The sequence below is a fragment of the Anopheles gambiae genome, chromosome 3 (assembly GCF_943734735.2).
Source record: "Anopheles gambiae chromosome 3, idAnoGambNW_F1_1, whole genome shotgun sequence".
NCBI classification, from domain to species: Eukaryota; Metazoa; Arthropoda; class Insecta; order Diptera; family Culicidae; genus Anopheles; species Anopheles gambiae.
The window spans coordinates 84,579,298-84,600,399 of record NC_064602.1 but is presented as its reverse complement, the minus strand read 5'-3'; the positions used below and the strand labels follow the sequence as shown (position 1 = coordinate 84,600,399).

The window sequence follows — 21,102 nt, the reverse complement described above, 5'->3', positions numbered from 1 at the left end:
CCTTTTCTAGGTGTGAGTTGGATGGGAGGGGTGGGAAGTGAGGGTGAGCTCATGTGTTGGTGTGCTATAAAAACACTCCACAATTTTGACCCTTTTTCCCCCCTCTTTTTTTTTTGGCCACCAGCCGCAGCGACCGGTGGCCAACGAGTGGCTAACAACCGTGAGGATAAATATGACCAATAAACTACGGCAACCGGTCAATTGTGGGAAAACAGAGAGCAAACAACAAAAAAAACGAAAAAACACAGTACGAAATGGGTTGCTTGGACGAAACGCTCGGCTGTAAAAAAGAGCGACCCGTACCGTTGATTTTTCCTATTCAACCGTATCCTAGGTCCTGGCTGGGCAATGGCTGAACCCGTGGCTGAATGAGAGAAAGAAAGAGAGAGGTAATGGTGTGGTCCTGTGTGGTCAACAGTGAGAACAGTTTTTCATTTTCAACAACCCGCTAAATGCTGCCTTTGAAATGGATACAACATCCTACTTCAGCACAGTCGCTTGGGAGACGGCGATGCAGCCAGACACAGACAGGTCGGGCAAGGATTAGAACAATGTGTGTGTGTGTGTCTGTATAAGCTTAGGTTGGTTTTAGTACAGCCATGTACACACACACACACAATCATTGCTCATAAAATTTATTACCATCACCGCTCTCCGATAAAACGGGTACGATAAAAACCACGCTCGGCAACCAAAGCGAGAGACACTAACGGTGGTGTTAGCGTTTTCCACCAGGGGACGGCGGGCGGGGAGTGAAAAGTGGAAAGCTCTTAAAAGCTTACAGCTTTTTGTTGCCCTCTATCCAAGGAAGTTGCTGCCGTGTTTTTTTGGTTTTCACAGCCGACTGTAAAACGAATCTGCCGACGTGCCCCACAGCAAGGGGCGGAGATTTGTTGCACCACCGCAACCTATTTGCTTAAAAGTTACCTCAATTTTCCACATTGCCGCTCCCCCCTCCCCCATATGCCTTGCCAGGTCCAGGGGTTTTAATGGGCTACGGTTATTGCATGATAATAATAAAGCAAACGTTGTGTACACGCTCTTAACACCCCACACCTCATTTACACACGATCGCCGAATAGAGCCGAACTCCGTAGAAACCCCCCTTTTACACTCCGGCCACTTCGGAGGGAGGAAAACTAAACCTAGCACCAAAAACTAGAGTAACGAGCTAATTTCTTTCCACGATAGAAACACATCAGCATACCGAAGAGGAAGCCACAAACAACAACATACACTCACACATTTTACATAAAATTTGCATCCAATTTTCACTCGCGCAAAACACAATTTATTATATTGAGCTTCCACTTTCCATTTTACACGCTTCCGAAACAGGGTGGGGAGGTTTTTTGTTCCCCCTCAAGAAGGTAACACGTACAAAAAAGTTGTCCAATTTGGGGTGTTCCTTTTTTCCTTTTTTGTTACAATTATTTCTCCAGTAATGGTCTAATAAATTGAAAACCCGTTTACGTCCTTCCCCCCCGAACTATCGTTACCAATTACTAACACATCGTTCTACACAGTCTAATAAAAATGTATCTGCCCGGGGGAACGAGTCTTCGAGTTTCTGGTACATCTCCTCCTAGAACGTGCAGTCTGTTCCGCAGCATAGGGTCTTTTATCTTGCAATAATATATTTAAAAACAGAATGCGTGTGTGTGTGTGGTTGTGTGGGAATTGTTCGAAATGTTCTACACAAAAAAAACTGCAACACAATCTTCTTTGATTTTAATTTTTGTTTTTGTAAATATATGTATATCTATGCATCTAATCTGGCGGTGACTGTTATAACCTTGCTACAATCTCTATACTATATTGATATACATCCCTATCGCACTGGGAATTACACACACACACACCTACACGCTGATCCGAATGGAAATGTGTACAAGTGTAAGAAGTCTGGGTCTCTCTCTTGTCAAGACCTCGCGTCCGTTTCTTAAACCATTCTCAATCGTCTGACTCGTGTTGGGTCCTTTTGCTAAATGCGATATCGATACTAATAGTACCGTGTACATGCGGGAACTGACTGGAAGTCAATTTCGTGCAATGAAAAAGGAGCCTTCAGAGTGTGCGTGTGTGTGTACGGTTGGTACGGTGCTCCTACTTCACGTGTGGTACCTGACTACTGACAGGACCTACCGGGACACTGACTATCAACTTCAACATCGTTTTAACTACATCTAATTGGTCTCCTACGTGCTAAGGGAAAAGATGCAAACTTAGATTGATGGCATTGGAGAATTGGATGCGATTGTTGGGGAACTTCTTCTCCACGATCGAGCAGAAGAGTCGTTTCGCTGTCACTAACCTCATCTGTCAAAGGCCTTTTTTAAGCCGCATGAACACGATACTGTAAGACTCTGAAAACAGGAGTACACTCTTCTGGAAAGACTAAGCCGAACTCATTGCTCACAGCTCTCCCGTTGCGCATCAACTCTGCCTACATCTCTCTCCGCTCAACATCCGATGGAGCACCCACCAAAGTTTACGTTTACTATCTATATAAATTAATCGTTAATAACACAGTCAGTGATTTGTAATCATCTCGAGCGTTTGCGTTTTGCTGCACCGTTTTGTATCTATCCCTTTAGTATCCTAGTCCACTCGCGCAGTGTACCGCATGGTGGCTAGCCGCAGCCGTTCGGTTCTTCAACTGCGAGCCCCCCCGGCCGCCGGTCGCTCGTGCTCGATCGTGTACTGGCAAATGCTCGCACTAGCCGGCTTCTTCTGCGGCAACCGGACCGTGGTGGTGACCATCGGGACCACCGGAGCGTGTTGGGCCGGCAGCTCTACCACCATACTGCCAACGACCACTCCACCGACGCCGGCCGCGCCTGTAGACGAGGCGGTCGAGATGGTGGAGATTTGACTCTTGTACGGTGGTGGCGGTGGCAGTGGCTGCGACGCTGCTGGATGCTGCGATGAACCGGCGGGAAGAACGGTTGGGCCCGTAGTGGTGATGATGCTGCTGCTAGTGGTTGCTTCGGGCAGTGGACCCACGCCGTCCTGTACCGAGAGCGGGCGCACGAAGTTGTACCGGATCTCCTCCAGCTTGGCGGTGGTCGGCTGGGCGGCTGACGTTGCCGGTGGAGCTGCTGACTGGCTGAGGAGATCCTGCGACTCGAACAGCTTCATGACGGAGGGCCGATGCACCTTGACCGGTTCGTAGTACTTCATCTGCTTCTGCTTCAGCTGCTCGATCGCGTCCTGGTAGCTGGGCAGCCCGGACACGATCGTGTAGCTCGGCAGGGATTCCGCATCGTACGGGGGCGGCGTTTCGATGTCCATCGAGGAAAGTGTTTGCGAGCGTGCCGTCAGTACTGCAGAGGGAAGACAAGAAAGAGGTAAAAAAAGAGGTTAGGTTAGTGGTGGAATTGACCATAAAGAAGTAAGGAAGTGCTGTTTGTACGTGTTATATCGATGAGGCAGAGAAGAAAGCAAGCAGCTACGATGACTTAGTTACTGTTGTGGACAGACCGCTGCCTCATCCTGAGGGCTCGCCGTTGACAGCAGGGCTGTCATCCGGTGACGTCCTCAGTGAGGATCGCGGCGCGAGCAGGACCAGCCGTCCTCTCCCCGCATTGCGTGTGTGTTGTTTATATTATTTATTACCAATGTTAATTGTACCCATACCAAAGATAGTGACAAAATATATATTCTGTTTGTGCCGTACACACCACCGTCTCATGTTTGTTTTGTGCGGACACAACAGTGGCGACGAGGATGGGATCCTCCTCGCGTAGGGGGGGATCCTACAAAGGACCGACGCAGCACGGAGGTCACCATCGCGGTTCCACCATCGCGCAACCGCCATCGCGCAGGATGGGCACGCTTGGGCTTGCGTGAAGCCCTGAAGGGATCCTCACTCCGCTGCAGCACTATACCGGACAAAGCGAGGGGACATTCCGCTTTGGACCGTCGTCACACGGCATCACCGCCGCCCGCTGCAGCGTCATCGGACACACTGGTGCAGTATTGTCGTGCGCGGCATCACGGCCGCCCGTGCTGCACCAGCATCATCGTCGAGCCCGGTGAGCAGGCACAGTGCTGAGGCATATCGGCTGCCCCCTGTCCATCTTCATCGCCGGCGCTCCAGCTGCACAGGTGCATCTCGACGGCGGCACCACTGTCGCCCCTGTGCAGCAACATCGTATGTGTCCCGGGTCACAGTCGTCGTGCGCGGCATCACGGTCGCCCCCTGTGTACCCTCATCATCATCGTCAACGTCATCATCATCCTGCGCGCCCTGCACAGCAGTTCACCGGCAGCGACATCACGGTCGCCCCTGTGCAGCGGTTCCGGCTGAGCGGTCGAAGCGCGCGCGGCACCACGGCCGCCCCCTGCTCACCCGCACAGTGACGCCCCATCGGCAGCAGCATCCGGGAGAGCTGCCTCATCATCATCGGCGTCAGGTGCAACAGCCATCGACAGCGGCAGGATTATCCGCTACTGTTGCACCATCAACAACAACACCAACAACAACACCACAGCGGCTGCAACGGAACGAGCGACCGCAGCACATCGGCTGCCCCCTGTTGCAGCCCGCAACGCTCATCCCATTCGAGCGTTAGACACGGAGGCCGGTCATCACTCTCCCCCGTTTTACACAGCGCCACTTGAGCCGTACGCTTGCCACGCCGGTTTTAATTACATTAAAACCGCTGCGTCGGCTTAAGCCGTACCGGCCTAATTAAAACGGGGAGATGTTGTGGACAGACCGCTGCCTCATCCTGAGGGCTCGCCGTTGACAGCAGGGCTGTCATCCGGTGACGTCCTCAGTGAGGATCGCGGCGCGAGCAGGACCAGCCGTCCTCTCCCCGCATTGCGTGTGTGTTGTTTATATTATTTATTACCAATGTTAATTGTACCCATACCAAAGATAGTGACAAAATATATATTCTGTTTGTGCCGTACACACCACCGTCTCATGTTTGTTTTGTGCGGACACAACAGTTACGACTTCCCAAGATCTTCAGGTTCACCGATAAAGTGCTTCTCTTTACAATTCGCCCCACAAAAGCGCTCTCCCTGGATACTAAAGACAAGTTGTCCCCTTTGATTCGAGCTCCGCTCAAGCAAGCACACACTCGAGAAGGAAGGGAATAAAATCGATCTATTCTTTCGGTTAGAGTGCCAATATTAAGTTCCTTCTCACGCTACGGAAAACGTCCAGACGGAGCCGTTTCAGTCGCAGCCGGGTTGGTCAGCATTTTTCATTCTGTCTTTGACGCAAGGACGCAATGCTCATCCATTTAATCCAATGTAATGTGCACCACATATGGCGCAAGAAGACACTTGCGTATCCTTTCCACACTGTTCGTTCGTCTTGCAAGTGTTGCATTCTATTCTGCTCTTTTCGGGGACGCTTTGTGCAATTCCCTTTTGGTGTATCGTGTGTTCTTGCGACAACGAACTTCTACGAAAGGCAGGACGCACACGCTAGGGTGGGCGATGATTTGAACATTCCGTCTCTCGGGAGGCCCTCGGGGTGTCGTATTTCTTCTTCTCCTTAGCGCACTGTACAATGGGCACGCCGCTACCGCCCATGCCCTCCCGGGATCGATTCTTGGTGGTGATGGTGGTGCTTCCAAGAAAGCATCAATCATGCCGAAGGGCTCGACCATTCCCGGGATAAAGAGCGGGGATAAAAAGATGGGTGGCTTGGTTGGCCCGAACCAAAACATTCCCTCACGGCACCCTGTGCCTTTGTATGCCAACTACTTTTTTTCTGTTTGACACCCCTCCCGCTGTAAGCTACGGCGAAATAAAGATGCGCTACTTGGGCGAAACAGGCGTTCGATATGCGCCAAAAACAGGATATTTAGACAATTCCGTAAAGCGACCAAGTAAGGGGAGCAGCGCGATGAAGGCAGCGATCGGGAGCGAAAACGAATCGTTGGTCATTTTTCATTCGCCGGGAAAGTGGCACCGGGGAACAGAAAACCCAGGGAGCCGGTGTGTGATAAAAGTGAACAAAGGAACGATTCTGGCTTGGGAAAAAGGATAAGACAGGAGCGGCTGGTAGTGCGATGCAATTTTTCGTCCGGCAAGTTTTAGCACAAAAGAATGGAATGGATGGAACTAGGCACTGGGCGCCTCTACTCCCTACCTGTTTCTTGCTTCACAGCAACCTAGAGGCCCACAATGCGGGCATCTCTTCTTGCAGGCATGCCATGAAATTCCAAACCCGATAAACGGTGAAAAGCACCCGAGCCGACCACCCAAATTCCTGCCATCCTTGCCAATGTCCGAGCGATTCAATGAAGTGATGCCTTAATGCGTCACCAACGCGCGTAGCATTTTCGTGTGGTTTATTGGGGCGAAAAAAAAATCCTATGGAAGCTAGCAGTAGCCGTCGACTCTCAGTGGGAGCCTTTATTGTGTTTTTCGTTAGGATCTTTGCACACACGCACACACCACACGCAGAGCCACGGCATCAGTTTAATGGGACGACGAAAGGATAAATAAAAGGATATTAATACTAGGCAGCTCACGCCTTACCTAACTTCCAGAGCCAACACGCCTCCATAGTCTGAACGGAATTCTTCGGAACTTCGTGACTGACGACAATTTTCGCACAAATAAAAGCACCTATTTGATGGGATCGATTCGGCTCTATCCAATTCCACAGTTTCCTTCCAGAAGTCTGTCTGACAGCGGTCGAAATGGTAGCAGCGTCTGGACACAGCACAGGAACGGACTAGAAATCGATTTCTTTTCTCCCAAAATCGTTCCCCGGTCACTAGCTCTTTAGCAATCGCACATATGAAGTTGCCATAGCTACCGCGTGGGAAAGAGACGAGCGTGTGCTGTTCTCTTTCTACAAAGCAACGGAACTGACCCGGACGAGGATCAAAAGCAATCAATTGTCAAGAAGGGATAAGCTTGATGAGCAATTCAGTAAAATTTAAATTTAAACATCAATTAAAACCCCTTTTATTTGCTGTTTTCTCCCATCAAGTGCAGTGCTGATTGGTTGTGTAAAAAGTGTACCATTTTTTACTCCTTTCCCCAATGTTTTAGGTCCTCAAATCGATCAAGATGTCCTTTCCGATCTGTCTTTATTACATTTTCCCGGCCGGACATTTTTTGTTGCCCAGTTTGCGTGCGTGTGTGTGTGCGTGTGTAACGGGGTATGCATATAAAGTGATCCATTAATATTCGATCGAACTCTCGTGTGATGATGGACCGGGATGGGGTTGGAAATTAAGGGACCGCCGGCAGTCAAACCCATATCGCCGCAACAATCGAACGCTCTAGAGCAAGAGCAGCAGCAGCAGCAGCACCCACGAAACCCACGAAGAGCCTTCTCGGAACGCATTGGAAATTGGAACTGGTCGGTCGCGGGATGCGCAGCAGCCTCCGTCTGGATCGACAAAAAAATTCGTTGCCCTCTCCATTCGTTATCGATGAAAATGACCGGCCCATAATTTGAAAGTTTGATGACGTGACAGTTTTAGCCGACCGACGGGACGAAGTTCCCGGTTGAAGCCATGGGGTTTACATGATTTTTATGAGCCTCTCTTTATGTGTTGGTTTTTTTCCTTTTTCCGTTTGTAATGTTGTGATTTGATCCTTGTTTTTTCTCCGCTTTCTTTCCTTTTCTCATTTTTGGATGCGCTCCGAAACTCTGGAAGGATTCCAACGACCGTAGCCGCACTCGGCAGGGGTCTACCAACCAAACATGCGGTACAGATCATTACGCACGTTCTTTCTCCCTTTTTGTTTATCTCTGCCCGGAGTTTTGTATCTCCTAACAACCATACGGACGTGATTATGTGATCAAAAACTCGACCGTGAAGGGATAACGATTAGCATTAGTCAGATCTTAGTTTTGTAGCCCGGGGCCCGGGAAACACTTGGAAAACAGGTACACAACAAAACACGTACACCTGCAGAGAGGCCCGTACGAGGTGACAACAATATGGATTCACATAAAACCACACATGTTTGGAAAAAGGGCACGCATTGGGTAATAGGAAGAGTTTATAAAACAACCATTATACATACCGAGGACCATCTCTTGAGAAATACCTGTTCTTTTTTGGGCGAACCTCTGCTCTTTTTCCCACTTACAAAAGCAGCGTCACCCATTGCACTTAAGGATGTATTTCGATCCATTTCTTTGCTGCAGGTTGTCGACCTAACACCAATGGACAGGAGAAAATAAACCCTACAAAAAAAAACCCCATTTCGACAAAGAAAAGGATGCCTCTTTGGAACGATATACAGCAAGATTGATACAAATCAAAACCGAATAGAAACTCCATTAAAGATAAGTCTCCCGAGAGGGCCCCCCGGCTGAAGGCGTAAAGGAAGCCGAATATGACAACTTCTTTGGCATTTCATTTCACCATTCTAGCGTCAAAAATGGAAAAGGGTCGCTTTGAACAAGAATGAGACGAAAAAAAACATACAAACACACCCGCAGATAACACTGAAGTGAACAGTCCACTGTGATGTACTAAATCAAGTAAGCGCTGGGATCTCCTTGGTGACAAGTACACCGTTTGTTTGGTGTCCTTTGATATCAACCCCGACACAAAAGGAGGTTTAGAGTTGTTCCCTCTTTTTGTACGGGTTTTATGAGAAATCTATGAATTATGGGTAAGTTTGCGCACAAAAATATAAACATTTCTTAGGAAAACAGGTATTTCCTGCTTTGTGTTGTGGTTTTTGCATCTGTGAGAGAAAATTGGACAACACAGAGTGTCCTTGGATGGCTGATTCTTGCTCTTGCGAGCCTCACTGATGCAACACACTGCGTACGAGAGTGCGATGATGATGCACTTGCGTATCTGCCTCGTACTGCCGTCTCCAGCAAGCAGAGAAGCACAAGTTCAACGACTTCCGATTCCGGGCGACCTGTCAAGTGGACGAGAGTTCCTCCATTGGGCGTTCTTCTGAGTTGGGGGGCACATTCTTGATCACTGAGACGTGAAATTATGCAATCGATAGACTGCGGTAGTTACGCTCAGGGACACAACCCCTCCAACAGGCCAGCCACCAGCGTTCTTCACAAGCCAGGCCCAAATACTCAGAGCCTGGTTGGTTGTTACCGTGCAACCATGAAACGGTGTGACGGTATCACGGCATCGTGTCTCAAGTGGAACTCCAAAACGTATACACCCACACACACACACCCGCACATCGTCCTCATGCGAGCAGCACAATGGCAACTTATAATTACAGGATGTTGTCGGCAAAAAGGAAGCCCGCACACCGAAAGAGTCTTTGGTGAATGTCAAAGACGGAGAGGCGTATCGAAAACTTCAAACCACGTATAGCACACGTATAGCCAGACGCCAGAGAAGTTTGCTTCCGGCTGGTTTGCTGTCTGGCATGCGAAATTCCCTTCCTCTCTCCAGAATGACTCCCGGTGTGTGTGTGTCTGTTTCTTCGCTGCCGGTGGTGTACGTTTCGGTTGACTGGAGCCCTTTCTCGTCTGCTGCCGGAGCAACGGAACCATCAATGCAGGTGGATTTCTCAAATTTCCAATTTTAAAGCCTACCGAAGCGAACATGCGAAGAGATGACGGCGTGACTCATTCCGGCGCACCCCAAGCACTGCGAAGGCATCAACCGAACCGTACGCAATTCATCTTCCTTACACAGTCGGCGGGATGTCCTTCCACGCCACTATCGCATGCCTCCCTTGCTCTCCTTATCGCCGTCTTGTCTTTCTTATCGGCATCATTTACTTTCGGCTCATAATCCCGCATCTATCCGATGCCATCAGAATCACCCTTGGTAATCTCGGTACGAAGTACAATTCAAACAGAGGACCACACACACACACACTTACAAACCATCGGAACATCATTCCGGAGCCGGTGAATGTAACATTTCAACATTCCTATTCTTGTGCTTCGTTTTTTTTGGCATGGGGAGGCTGGCTGTTGTTGCTCAACACCCTTCACGGTGCGTTTTCCATTTAGGAATGGAAAATAGTTTCACATGTCTTGGGTTGGGAGGGAGTGCGCCAAGGTGGGAAAGGAACCAAACCAAAAACAGCCCAGGCAATATTTATCGTTCGCCTCGACAACTCTAATCCACGTCGAATCGCGAATCCTTGGCGAATGATTGGGAGTAAGAAAGAGGGAAAGCGCCATACTTGGAGGGTGAGGGAACAGTCACTGTGCTGCTGCTACTGCTCTGCTGGATATCAGTTTCGAAAAAGGAAAAATAAATCGAAAAAAAACCTTCGATGAATGTATCATTTCGAGCCGTCCGTTACCGTGGCAAATTCGACTCAAACGAGCGCCAAAAAAAACGGCACGATCTCGGGAAGAAATCCTACATCCGTACATCTGTCGGAGGAGGACTGCCGAAGATGACAATGAATTGTTTGACAGACTCGCAACGCACGCAACGAAAACAACCATCATTCCATAAGAGCATGTGTGCGTATGCGTTCGGTGATAGCGGCAGATACGTACCGTGAATGGATTTTGATTCCGATACCGATGGATGAATCGTCGCCCCCATGGGCAATATTTATTTCCTCTCTTTCCGTTTCCTTCAGCTTGTTTTGCCTTTCTCCCGTATAGGGTAAAACACATTCCATTCGAGCTTTCTTCGGACCGAATTTTGCAACGCCAAGGCACCATGGTGATGCTTCTCTCCCGCTCTTCGCATGCACGTGGTCGTGCGCACCAACCGTCGTGCGCACCCAATCATTCTCGCCTGCTTTGATCGGAAATGTAAGTTTCTTGCTGCTTCTGTTTTGTACTGGACCGGTGGCTAGTGGAAGAGTACAGTACAGCTAGCAGGAAAAAGGAAACATCACCCGAATCCTTGAAATTTGCAAACTCGAACACGAACTTCGATCGAGAGTAAAAGGGAGAGAGAGAGCGTGAGAGAAATGGATGCAACAACAAAAAAACTTCAGCAAACAAATTTTTTCGGCGAAGGTTTTTTGCCCGTTTGTTTGCCTCCCCTGGTGGAAGCAAATAATGCTGCTGCTACTGCTGGCTGAAATGGCTGACGGCATCAATCGGGTTCCTTTTTTCCCTCTTCTTCTTCTGCTGTTGGTAGTTCCGTTCGGAATGTGTGTTCCCTGCCCTGTGCCGCGCTGCCTGCCGAAAACTATTTGCACCGATTGAAATGAATTTCAATTGAAAATGCATTTTTAGCCTCGGGCTCTAGTATGGTGAAATTGCAGTATACGGTTGTGCAATGTGTAAATAAGTTTTTCCGTTCCCAAAAAAAAAGAAATATATTCGAAAATACAGAACCCTCCGTTCGTTTGATTGCACGGGAAGATCCATGTGGATCGTTGGGGGGATGCGGAGAGAGGCGTTGCCTGATTTTCAGCCAGTGAAATGTTGAAGATTAATGGATGTCTATTGCGCCAACAGCATCGATTTTCGACCATTCGTCCTTACGTGTATGTGTCTGCTAAGGAGGCGATATCTTGAATTCGCTGCAACTTTTCTGATGAAAACGTTTGGAGAATTTATTTCCCTCATTTACGAAACACTTTAGCAATACTCGAGGCGATCCTAACGAAAGCGAAGGGGTTGCATAATTTGTGAACGGAAAGTTTCCCCATGATTCATCAGCGTAATAAGGGCATCAGTCTTGAAGAAAGAACTGCCGGGAACTACTGGAAGCCTTACCTTTGCATACGAAAGTGAAACACAACAGTCAGTCAGCAAGCCATTTCCCAGCAGTGCCGGTCATGGTGGACATACTATTGTGGGGGTTAGACTTGGCTAGTTTCGTGCGTGTACGTGTGTGCACTCACGTACACGCTCTAATGGATTGTTTGACTTCATCGATTTGCATATCACATCCGCTGGGCACGCAACCAAGTTCCTGGGACCTGGGAACTTTGGCAGTGCGCCCAAGTGTCATAGACTAATGTTTCACTATTAAACGCACACCCGAGTCACTCCTCTCCTTTAGGTCCTCGAACGCACGTAGAAGGGCGTTTTGGGTGCGCTGTTAGTTAATGTATCTAATCTAAATCGTCTCCACGGTCGGGTGCGTTTAATTTCCTTTTACATTTGCATGCCATCCTGCTGCTGCTGCCTCCGGTGACTTCCGGCTTCGGCGCTGACCTCGATTATCATCCCCTCTTGACCCCATACAACAGCAGGGTTAGCGTTATAGTGTAAGGGATTCAGCCAGCTCCTGAGACTGGGTTGTCTCAGTGTTTTAGTCAGGCACAAATCCAAAATCCTAGGAAGTGGAACAAACTCTTTTGTAGGAGCGCACATATTAGTTTCCGGGACCGAATTTGTGCTCGCAGGACCGAAACTACCTTTGCACAATCTTGCGTACCTGCGTTTTGCGGGTGCAAAGTGTGCGGGTGCCTTTCCGACCGCTCATTACATTCAACCGGAACCGGTATTTGGTGTGTCTAGGGTTAATTGAATTTTTATACAACCCTGAATAAAACGGTTCCGTCGATCACACGTCATTCGCAAGTGACGACAACGACAACCGAAAAACGACGCAACTAAAGCAATTCTCAAAGGGATAATCAAGAAGGTAAAGGAAGGTAAGCGAAACAATTCCGGAAGCCGTCAAATTGCCTGCGCTTATAAACCTGGGTAAGGATACGGAATTTTTAAAAGGCTTCAAAAGGTGTTCCGGGATGTGTGTGTGTATTTTTGGTCTCCTTTTTTCCCTACCGTCACCTTGACATCTTATGTGACGTGGACGTGTTAGTGTGTGTGTGTAGCTCTTATGTGATTGCGTCATTGTTGCAATAACTTTTCAATTTCATACCCCTAAGCCGTACAAGCGGAAAAGCAGCTGCTTTACGCTGTGCCCGCCGCTCAAGTTACCCGCCGTTAGTGCCGTTTAACTATATCAATGTCCCCCTTAGGTAGCGAAAGGGAAGGAGAAGAAGGGAACAAAAAAACATTGCTACACAGTTCCCGTTTCACGGTTTCGCCCGGTACCCGTCGTTTTGGAGGGGTTTATAATTTTTTAAACAAATATTCCCGTTTCCACCGTCCGACCACCACGAAAACCGAGGCGAAGGGGCAAAGAAGAGATGGTTTACGATTGAGCCATCGGTAGTGTGCACAATGCTGGTGTGCGGCTAATGATTTATAATTGTTATTATTGTCCCCCCCCCCCCCATCCCCTTTTTGGTGTCGATTGAAAGGGAAGTAAAGTTCATGGAAGTGATTTATTGGCACAATAAATGTGTTAGGTAATATTTTTGTCTTTAGAAAATTGTTAGCTTTATCCGGGGAATAAGTTGTCGCTCAATTTGTTCATTCATTCCTTGCCTTGGTTTTTGCTTGTTTATTCTTCAGTATTCTTTATGTTTCATAAATATTATTCAATGCTTTTTTACATATATTTTTAGCATTTTATTATTAATTTTTTCTATTCAAGAGTTGTTTAAAAATGTTAATCAAGGCTTGTTTTTAGTAATTCTTTATTTTAAATTGTCTGGTTTTTAGCTTTTCCACGATTTGATTATTTTAACATTTAATTTTAGACATTTAATCAACATTCTTATGTATTTGTTTATTGGCTCACAAGAAAAATTAACCAAAAACCGTGTGAAGCATATTTATTCACCCAAAATAGCCCCATACCCCGCCGAGACTCATTTAATTAACTTTTCCGGTATGGGGTTTCCATTTCATCCCTTTATTGCAGTTACGGAAAATCAATTTCGGGCTTCTCAATTGCAGCACCAATATCAGTTGTGGGATGGAAGGAGATTTTGGTGGAATTTCAACACCTCCTGGAAAACAGGTGTTCCCTAACAGGATGTAAAGGTTGTTTGTTCTTTTTTTGTTTTTAGTTCGCTATGAATGATGGGTGACATTTGACGGAAAATTGTGCTTTTCATTCAGTCTTTGTGTTCGCTTTAAATTCTAGCGTAATTTGATCGGCTGTTTTGTTGTCCCTTTTCCTACGAACCACAAGCCCCAACATTGTGCGACTGGAATATGACACCCAAGGCCGAGGCCACCCGACATAAACGCTCCAAACTCCGGAAGTGCCTTACTCACACACACACACACACGCCCGCACACGGGTGCCGTAGTGTGTGTGTGTATAAATACATTTTCCCTTACCTTCGAACGACGGCAAAAATGGAAGAAAAGCAGCCACAAAAACGCTTTACGTGGCTTCGTGGAGAGCGAGCCGAAAGGGCGAGTAATTAACCGGAAGAGTTGTAGTTCCGGTACGGTGGCAATTGGAGAACGGTGACGCCCTTGGGCGTCACGCAGGAGGAGCAGGAAAAGCTCGAGTGGGATTGTCGAGCTGGGATGACGATGATGGTGATGTACGTGATGATGGAAAATAAAACAATTTCCTCATTTCTAGCAATCCCCCCCGTAAGGACGAAGCGGCGAGTTGCCAGCGCAAGTGGAACACACAGCGGAAAAAGGGGAATTTCCCAGTCCGAACGAGATCCTTTTTCTACTTTGCCTTGCACCTCTCGTGTGCACTCTGTGTGTAAATCTGCACCGACACCGTTCGGTCACGTAGAATGTTTTCTTATTATTCGTACAAGTCTCCCTGCCCGGGGATCGGATCGTTATTTATCCTTGAAATTGTACCACGTAACAAGGGGAGAGAAAAAACCGTGTGTACGGTTGATTGCAATGGCAAGAAGCATAAGCATGATGCTAGCTAGATTGGTGTCGCTCTATTGTTCAATATTCTGCTGCAGCCTGTAGGGGCCGGGAGGCCCTTTTTTCGAACTTGTGCGCCTGCGAGCAACCCAGTGGTAGTTGAATCTGTGTGTGCGCCCCTCTTTTCAACACTTCTAATTACAATGCACCACTCTTATCCCCGCCCTCCCCTCTTCCCCCACACTCCTCCCTGAAATCCTTCGCATTAGAAATAGATAATGAGTAATTTGGAATCGCTACGCGAATCTTTGCCGCAAAAGGGGCTTTTCGCTGCAGTGGGAGAAACGAACACGCGGAAGCAATAATTTCATTTCTTCGAATAAATTTTCTTCCTTCCTGCATACTTCTGTGCGTGTGCGTGTGTGTGCGGGAAATACAATTTCGTCCAATTCGAGCATTGCATTCGGCGATGGTTTTCCCCCAATTTTTCCTTTGCCTTACTTCGGTTTAGATTAGCTGCGGATTAATTTTTGCACCATTCATCGAAATTAAAAACGGAACCAACGGATGGACATCGATGGGGGCAGGGCGATGGGATGTTAAGCCCGCAACCGCGTAGGAGGTAAATAAATTACAGCCCATTGGTTTATGACACGCTTTCCGATTATTTCCCCGGACGTATGCTTTGCGCACGCGATGCGGAGGAAAATTGGAAGCAAAAAAATGAAGCCACCAAAGGACGCATTCGGTTTTCAAAATACACTTCCGGGAGGGGCTGTAGAGTACGAAATGGTTACAGTGTGGTGCAAAATTATTGCCGAGAATTAATTATAAAAAAGAATGTTATTAATTAAAAGATATAAATTAAAAAAAGTCTTTATAACAGTAGAAGCAAGTTTAAATGAAACTTTTCCTGCGTACGAAACACTTGTTGCGTTTGCTTTGCGCCGCACTGTACTCTGCTCGCAGGGACCGTGAAATAACCTAACTCAACAACTAATTCCATCATGGAAAACCGCCAAACCGCAACCAAAACAGAAAAAAAACAAAAAAACATTTTTTCCCCACTTCTTCGCACAGTTTTTAAACTTCTCTCTGTTTTCAATTTCTCCAAACAAAACACAAAGCGCTGCTAGAGAACTAGAGATGAAATGAAGAAAAAGCAGTGGTTGCAACAAAAAAAAAGGAAATCTACCAGCAGCACACCACCGCAAAACACAACTCTCGTCTTGTATTTAATTTTGTGCGGAAAGTCGGGCTCCATTGCTTCATTGGCAACAACAACAGTAACAAAAAGGACTCCCCGCGGGACGTCGCAAGTGGCACAAGCATCCCAAAAAACAGAAGGCACCAACAACGCGGTGCTTTTCAGCTACTCGCTTTCCTTTTCCTCTGTTTTCACCCTACCTCCTTAAAGTTTCTTTGTTGCTGATTGCTGTCGCCAGTTGCCGACTGCTTGTTTCTTTGCCGTTTTTTATGAACTTGCCATAAAATTTCACTGCTGATGATCGTCCTCCATTATGTAGCGATATTTATAGCACCGAGCAAAACTCCACCAACATCGGTGGGGGGAAAAGGAATAGCAAAAAAAAAAAAGAAAAAAGCTCGCGCGTTTGTCCACGTGGCTATTGTTTTCCCCTTCTTATTCTTCCCAGCATCATCACAAGCATCATCTACAGCATAACTTTCCAGCATCCTCAGTAGCCGGGGTATGTAAACTGGACCACCGAAGCAGGAACCGAAGTTTCCGACAAAGAAGGCCAAGTCTGCTGTAGGGTTTCGCCGCCGCTGTTGTTGTTGCTGCTAGCCTTAACCTACCGAAAAAGTTTTCCCGTCGGCTGACATCTTTGTTGCGCTGTGCGAGCACCGAAGCTTCTGATTACAGATGACGCAACAACAACAAAAAAACAGGTGAGATTACTCAACGCGAGTGCAAAAGATTTGTGCCGCCAGCTTAACCGGTGGCGGCTGGCTTAAGGTATTGCGAGCTTGTGCCGCGCCGAAAAGATATGGCACTCTCTCCCTACAACTCGGTGAAAATTGGGTACCCATTCCTTCCTCCTCCAACAGACAGACAGACGCGCAGAGACAACGGCAGAGGGCATCAACTTTTGGGCGTTGGAATTAAATAAATTTCATTCGACTTTAGACTTTGCTGCTGATTTGTACAGCAGGCGCCGGCAAGGCCTACTGTGCATCGTGTAGGGGAAATAAGGATACCTACGGCAACCTTTATTTATCCCCCTCGGTTGCCATAAGTTACCCCCGCCGGTGGTAGCGCACACAGAGGGTAACAGGTTTTGGATCCGGATGCCAAGCCAAGATGTCGGCTACTGCACAACAGGTTCCTTGTGAGGGTTGCGCTTCAATGTCTTCCTCCACCTGCTCGGGCAGCAGCAGCAGCAGCAATCACCCCATTCCGTAGGGATTACCGGGGAACGGGCGGAAAATGCCCGCACAATGAGGTTTTTGTTTTTCACGCCATCTTGCACACGCAGAGCGACACCCCAAAAACGTCACACAGCGTTTTTCGGCGCGAAAGTTGATGGCGCACTAGGGCACAAAGACAAGGGAGATAGGAAAGAAGGAGAGAGTGAGGTAAAACATTTGTCTACTAGCTGGGGGATTTTTTTGTTGGTCGTTGGAAACTCGGGGATATTTCGGTGAATATTTTGCGGAGGGGACCACTTCCTACTAGGGATAAGTAGCATAACCGCCCGGAATGGAAGGGAGTCACACAAAAAGGGGGAAATGGAAAATGATTTTCAGAAGATGTCGAAGCAACGGAAGCTGGAGCATCCTTGACCGTGGAAAGCTCCGGGAAGACAATAAGCGAAGCCAGAGTGGGGGAACACGGAAAGAGTGTGGTCATGAATATTTATGCCGAAAACTCCCGGCGAGAGGGTGACGCGTGCCCAGAACCCACCGGCGCCGCGTAATGAGCCTGACTGTCAGTCAGTATTTTCGTTTTTAATTTCACGGCGACCTGGAATTCATTTATCATACCATCAAACGAGAAATGGAATACATTGCCAGCAGTTGGAGTTCCAGGTCACTGTTTGAAAAATCCTTCCGCACCAAAGCCGGAAGGAAACGCCTCCCGAGGAGGCCCCCCTTCCCCCTTGGAAGAGCAAGCGTTCCATTAATGGATATTATCGAGCTATATCCGGATGGTATACTGCCCGCACCAGCAGGCCGTCGTCGTTTCTGCAGTCGTTCTCCAGCAAAAGGTATGATAAATATTTCCCGTTTTGCGTACTAATTCAACCCCTTTTTGCCTTGTTGTCCCTTGACGGGGTTGGCGGGTAGCAGGAGGTTGTCCGAGCTTGTCGAGAAACAAGTGGGCGATAACATCAAAAGTGTGAGGAAGCTTTCGTTATAATAATAAGTAGCTGCTTCTTAACCGCGTTTCATGCTGGCCTGTCCTAACCTTCGGTCTCGTCGGGTCACTCCAGCCGAACTTCCCCGCTTCGGTGTGTGCCTAAACTCTGGGGAGATTTTTTGGTTTTATTACCTCCTTCTCTTGTTGTTGTTCTCTTCTGTTCTTGTTCCGGGGGACTACTTTGTTATTCCATCCGTCCTGACATTACCGGAGTTTTACATTGCTTTTCGTGTTGTGCTGTTGGATCCTTCCGATGAATAATAATAAAAGTGTCCTTTCTTCTCTCTCTCGCTCTCTTTGTACTCCTGCTAGCAGACTTCGGAGACCTGCTGCTGCCTCTTCCGCTGCTTGACATTCATGTCACATCAAGTGTAATAAATAATTTTTCCTTACAATTCTTGACTGCCCTTACCCGCTGGTTTACTCCTCTCCCTCCCTCTCTCTCTCTCTCTCTCTCTCTCTCGTGTTTAATTTCTCCTGCGTCAGCCAATATTGTTATTACTGGGGCTAATCTGGCAGAGGCAAAACGAAGGCGTTTTCCGGTGGCGCGTGTTTCGTCGCTGCCCACGGTCACGTTTGCTGCGTTTTATGATGGATTTAATTTTTATTTTAATTTAATCTGTCTGCGCGCGTTCATCCTTTCTGGGCCTTCCATTCTGCTGCGAGCACGTGAGCACGTAGCACCGAAATGGTATGATTTATTTCGACGTTTCCCTTCGCTTTGGTTTGTGCGTCCAGAAGTGTTGGACCGTCCCCAGTCTGGACCGAGTCGTCCAGTGAGCACAACCCGGAGCGAGTGGAGGAGCTGACACAGCCAGCCTCTGACAGAGGTTGGTCACGGTCACACGGTTCACGTTTCGCTGAAACCGAAAACGTGAACTATCGCACTAATGATCAAGGCCATGCTTTCGCCCGTAGCCTTTGGCGATCCATCCGCCTGCCAAGGATGGATGGTAAGAGGGTTCCATTTCCCTGCTCGACCGAAGCAAAGCGAGCAACACAATAGCCTTGGGAAATACGCAACGCCAATGCATCGCCCGCTCCAAACGTCTCCGACCGAAACGACAACTGAAACGACTTTAGTTTCAGATTTGTTTTTCCACGGCGGGCCCGCGCAAGCAACTGGACTCTCCTTCCCATCATGTGACTTCGACTTCGACGCTGTTTGGAAATGTGTCACCGCACCCGTGTTTCACCCCCCCAAAACAGTGTCCCGAGATGGGCAGAAAACTTTCGCAGACACGCAAGCCTCTCCTCCGCGTTTCGTTTCGTTTCGGAAGAAAAAGGATTTGTGTCTGGGATGAGAAAACATCAAACCTCAAACCTCCAGGGGCAAGTTAAATGGAACTCCTAGTGTGTGTGAGTCTAAGCAGCAACTCACTGTCGCGACGGGATGAAATTCGAGAAGGTGAGAAAACGGTGGCTTCAGACGCGACACCAGACAGGCTGTAAACAAACACAGCTTCTTCGTAGCGAGCGATAGATCTGGAGGAAAATCGATCCATGAGATACACACCACTTCTTCCACAGACGAAAATTGCACTCAACGCCAGAGCGGTTGAGGGCGCACGCAGGGAAGCCTTGGTTTGGTTTGGTTTAAGTCTTCTGAAGTGGGTGCGAAGTAAGTAAAATATTGATATTTTTCCGGTTCGAAGGACCAAACTTTCCAGACGATGATGCTGTTACACTTGTTTGTTTACAGCGGTTGGATCGTGCTATTCTCGTGTTTTGTTTATTGGAAGATCATGTTCCCAAAACTCCACCACTAGATTTTAATATTAAACTTGCAACTAAACCCTTCCGGGGTTGTACATCCGAACCAAAGCGATGGGGGTTGAATACAATTTATTTCCAATCTGTAAATCTAATCTCCACACCGGCCGGCGGCCTGCATTGTGTTCCATTGTGTACCGCCGCTCTGCCGTGATGGCACAAAATTTACAGCATCATAATTTACCGACCGAGCCTCATAATTGTACCAAACATCCTTTCAACTGTACATCTCTTGCTTCGTCTCCGCCACCCTCTACCGCCCTAAAAACGGCGATCGGGGGTCATCGAGTTCCGCAAAATCCCACAACAAAGTTAATTACATCTCGCTATGATGCAGCTAACTGCAGCTGACGCGTATAGTGGTGTAGCATCGGTAGCATATAGCAACGGACCAAACGCCACCACACCACACGGTTATAACTGTCGGCAATAATTTAAAGTCATCATTATCTCAATCCCCACACAGGGAGGGTGGCCCTGTTGGTTGGCCGGTAGCCAAAACGGTAACCCAGCAAACTTGGAACGCCAACCAATAAATCAAACATCAAAAAGCATCGGAACCGGAACCAGCACGTACACGGTCAGAATGCTTAGGATGTTCACTGTGTGTGTGAGTGTGTGACTTCGGGGAGCAAACCACACAATTCAAACCGCAACAATGGACGTGTTTTTGGGGTTGGTCACACACCCATGGACGCAGCAGCAATTGGACAGACAGAATATTCTGTGATTCTGTGTAAGCTTGCGTGTAACCATCCATCCCACTTTAGTGGCCGTCCAATCGACAAAACGACAGCTTGTTGACTTCGGGGATTGGGGCACGTCCACACGCTCTCTCAGTGGACGTGGTTTTTGGGTTTCAGGGTTGAACTATACATCTGGAACTACCTGCAGGCAGTGGAAGTAATGATAACGATCGCTACCGCTTTACTAGGAGCCTATACCACAGCACACTCACTCCTCTGCCGATAGCAATCAAACTCTCATAAAATCCCAATCTACATAATTTGATTGTGTTGACATACTTCTAATTATAAATCATTGCTCCGGTGTCTCCCTTCGGCTCCGTGCGTGGAATTAGTGTTTCCATGTGGTTAATTTAGTGTGTTTGCGGTGAATTGGACGAATGCCCGAGGGAGAATTCCACGAATTCCAGTTGATCAATCCCGGTAGATCTCGGCATTGGGGGAACGGCACTGCAGTGTTCTCCAAAAAATCGGTGAACATAACACCCTGCGGCTTTATAATGTCCTAGGTGCACCAGAAGTTGCCCACAGCCCAAATCAATAAAGAAAAAACCTAAACTGAAAACGGCATATGTGTGCTACCGGAGCCACGATCGTAAACTAGTGATGTTCGAGCATCTTTACGGTGGTCCCTCTCG

At 47.9% G+C, this 21,102-nt stretch overlaps 1 protein-coding gene across 1 annotated transcript in view; it reads right to left on the bottom strand.

Annotated features, from left to right (window-relative positions):
- Window positions 1-1,245: 1,245 nt before the first annotated feature.
- LOC133393935 (protein commissureless 2 homolog) overlaps window positions 1,246-21,102 on the bottom strand; it is a 54,069-nt gene continuing 34,212 nt past the window's right edge. The window contains exon 2 of the mRNA XM_061661173.1: window positions 1,246-3,326. Within this exon, the coding sequence (XP_061517157.1) occupies window positions 2,656-3,326 (671 nt within the window). The 3' untranslated portion in view covers window positions 1,246-2,655. The remainder of the gene's footprint in view (window positions 3,327-21,102) is intronic.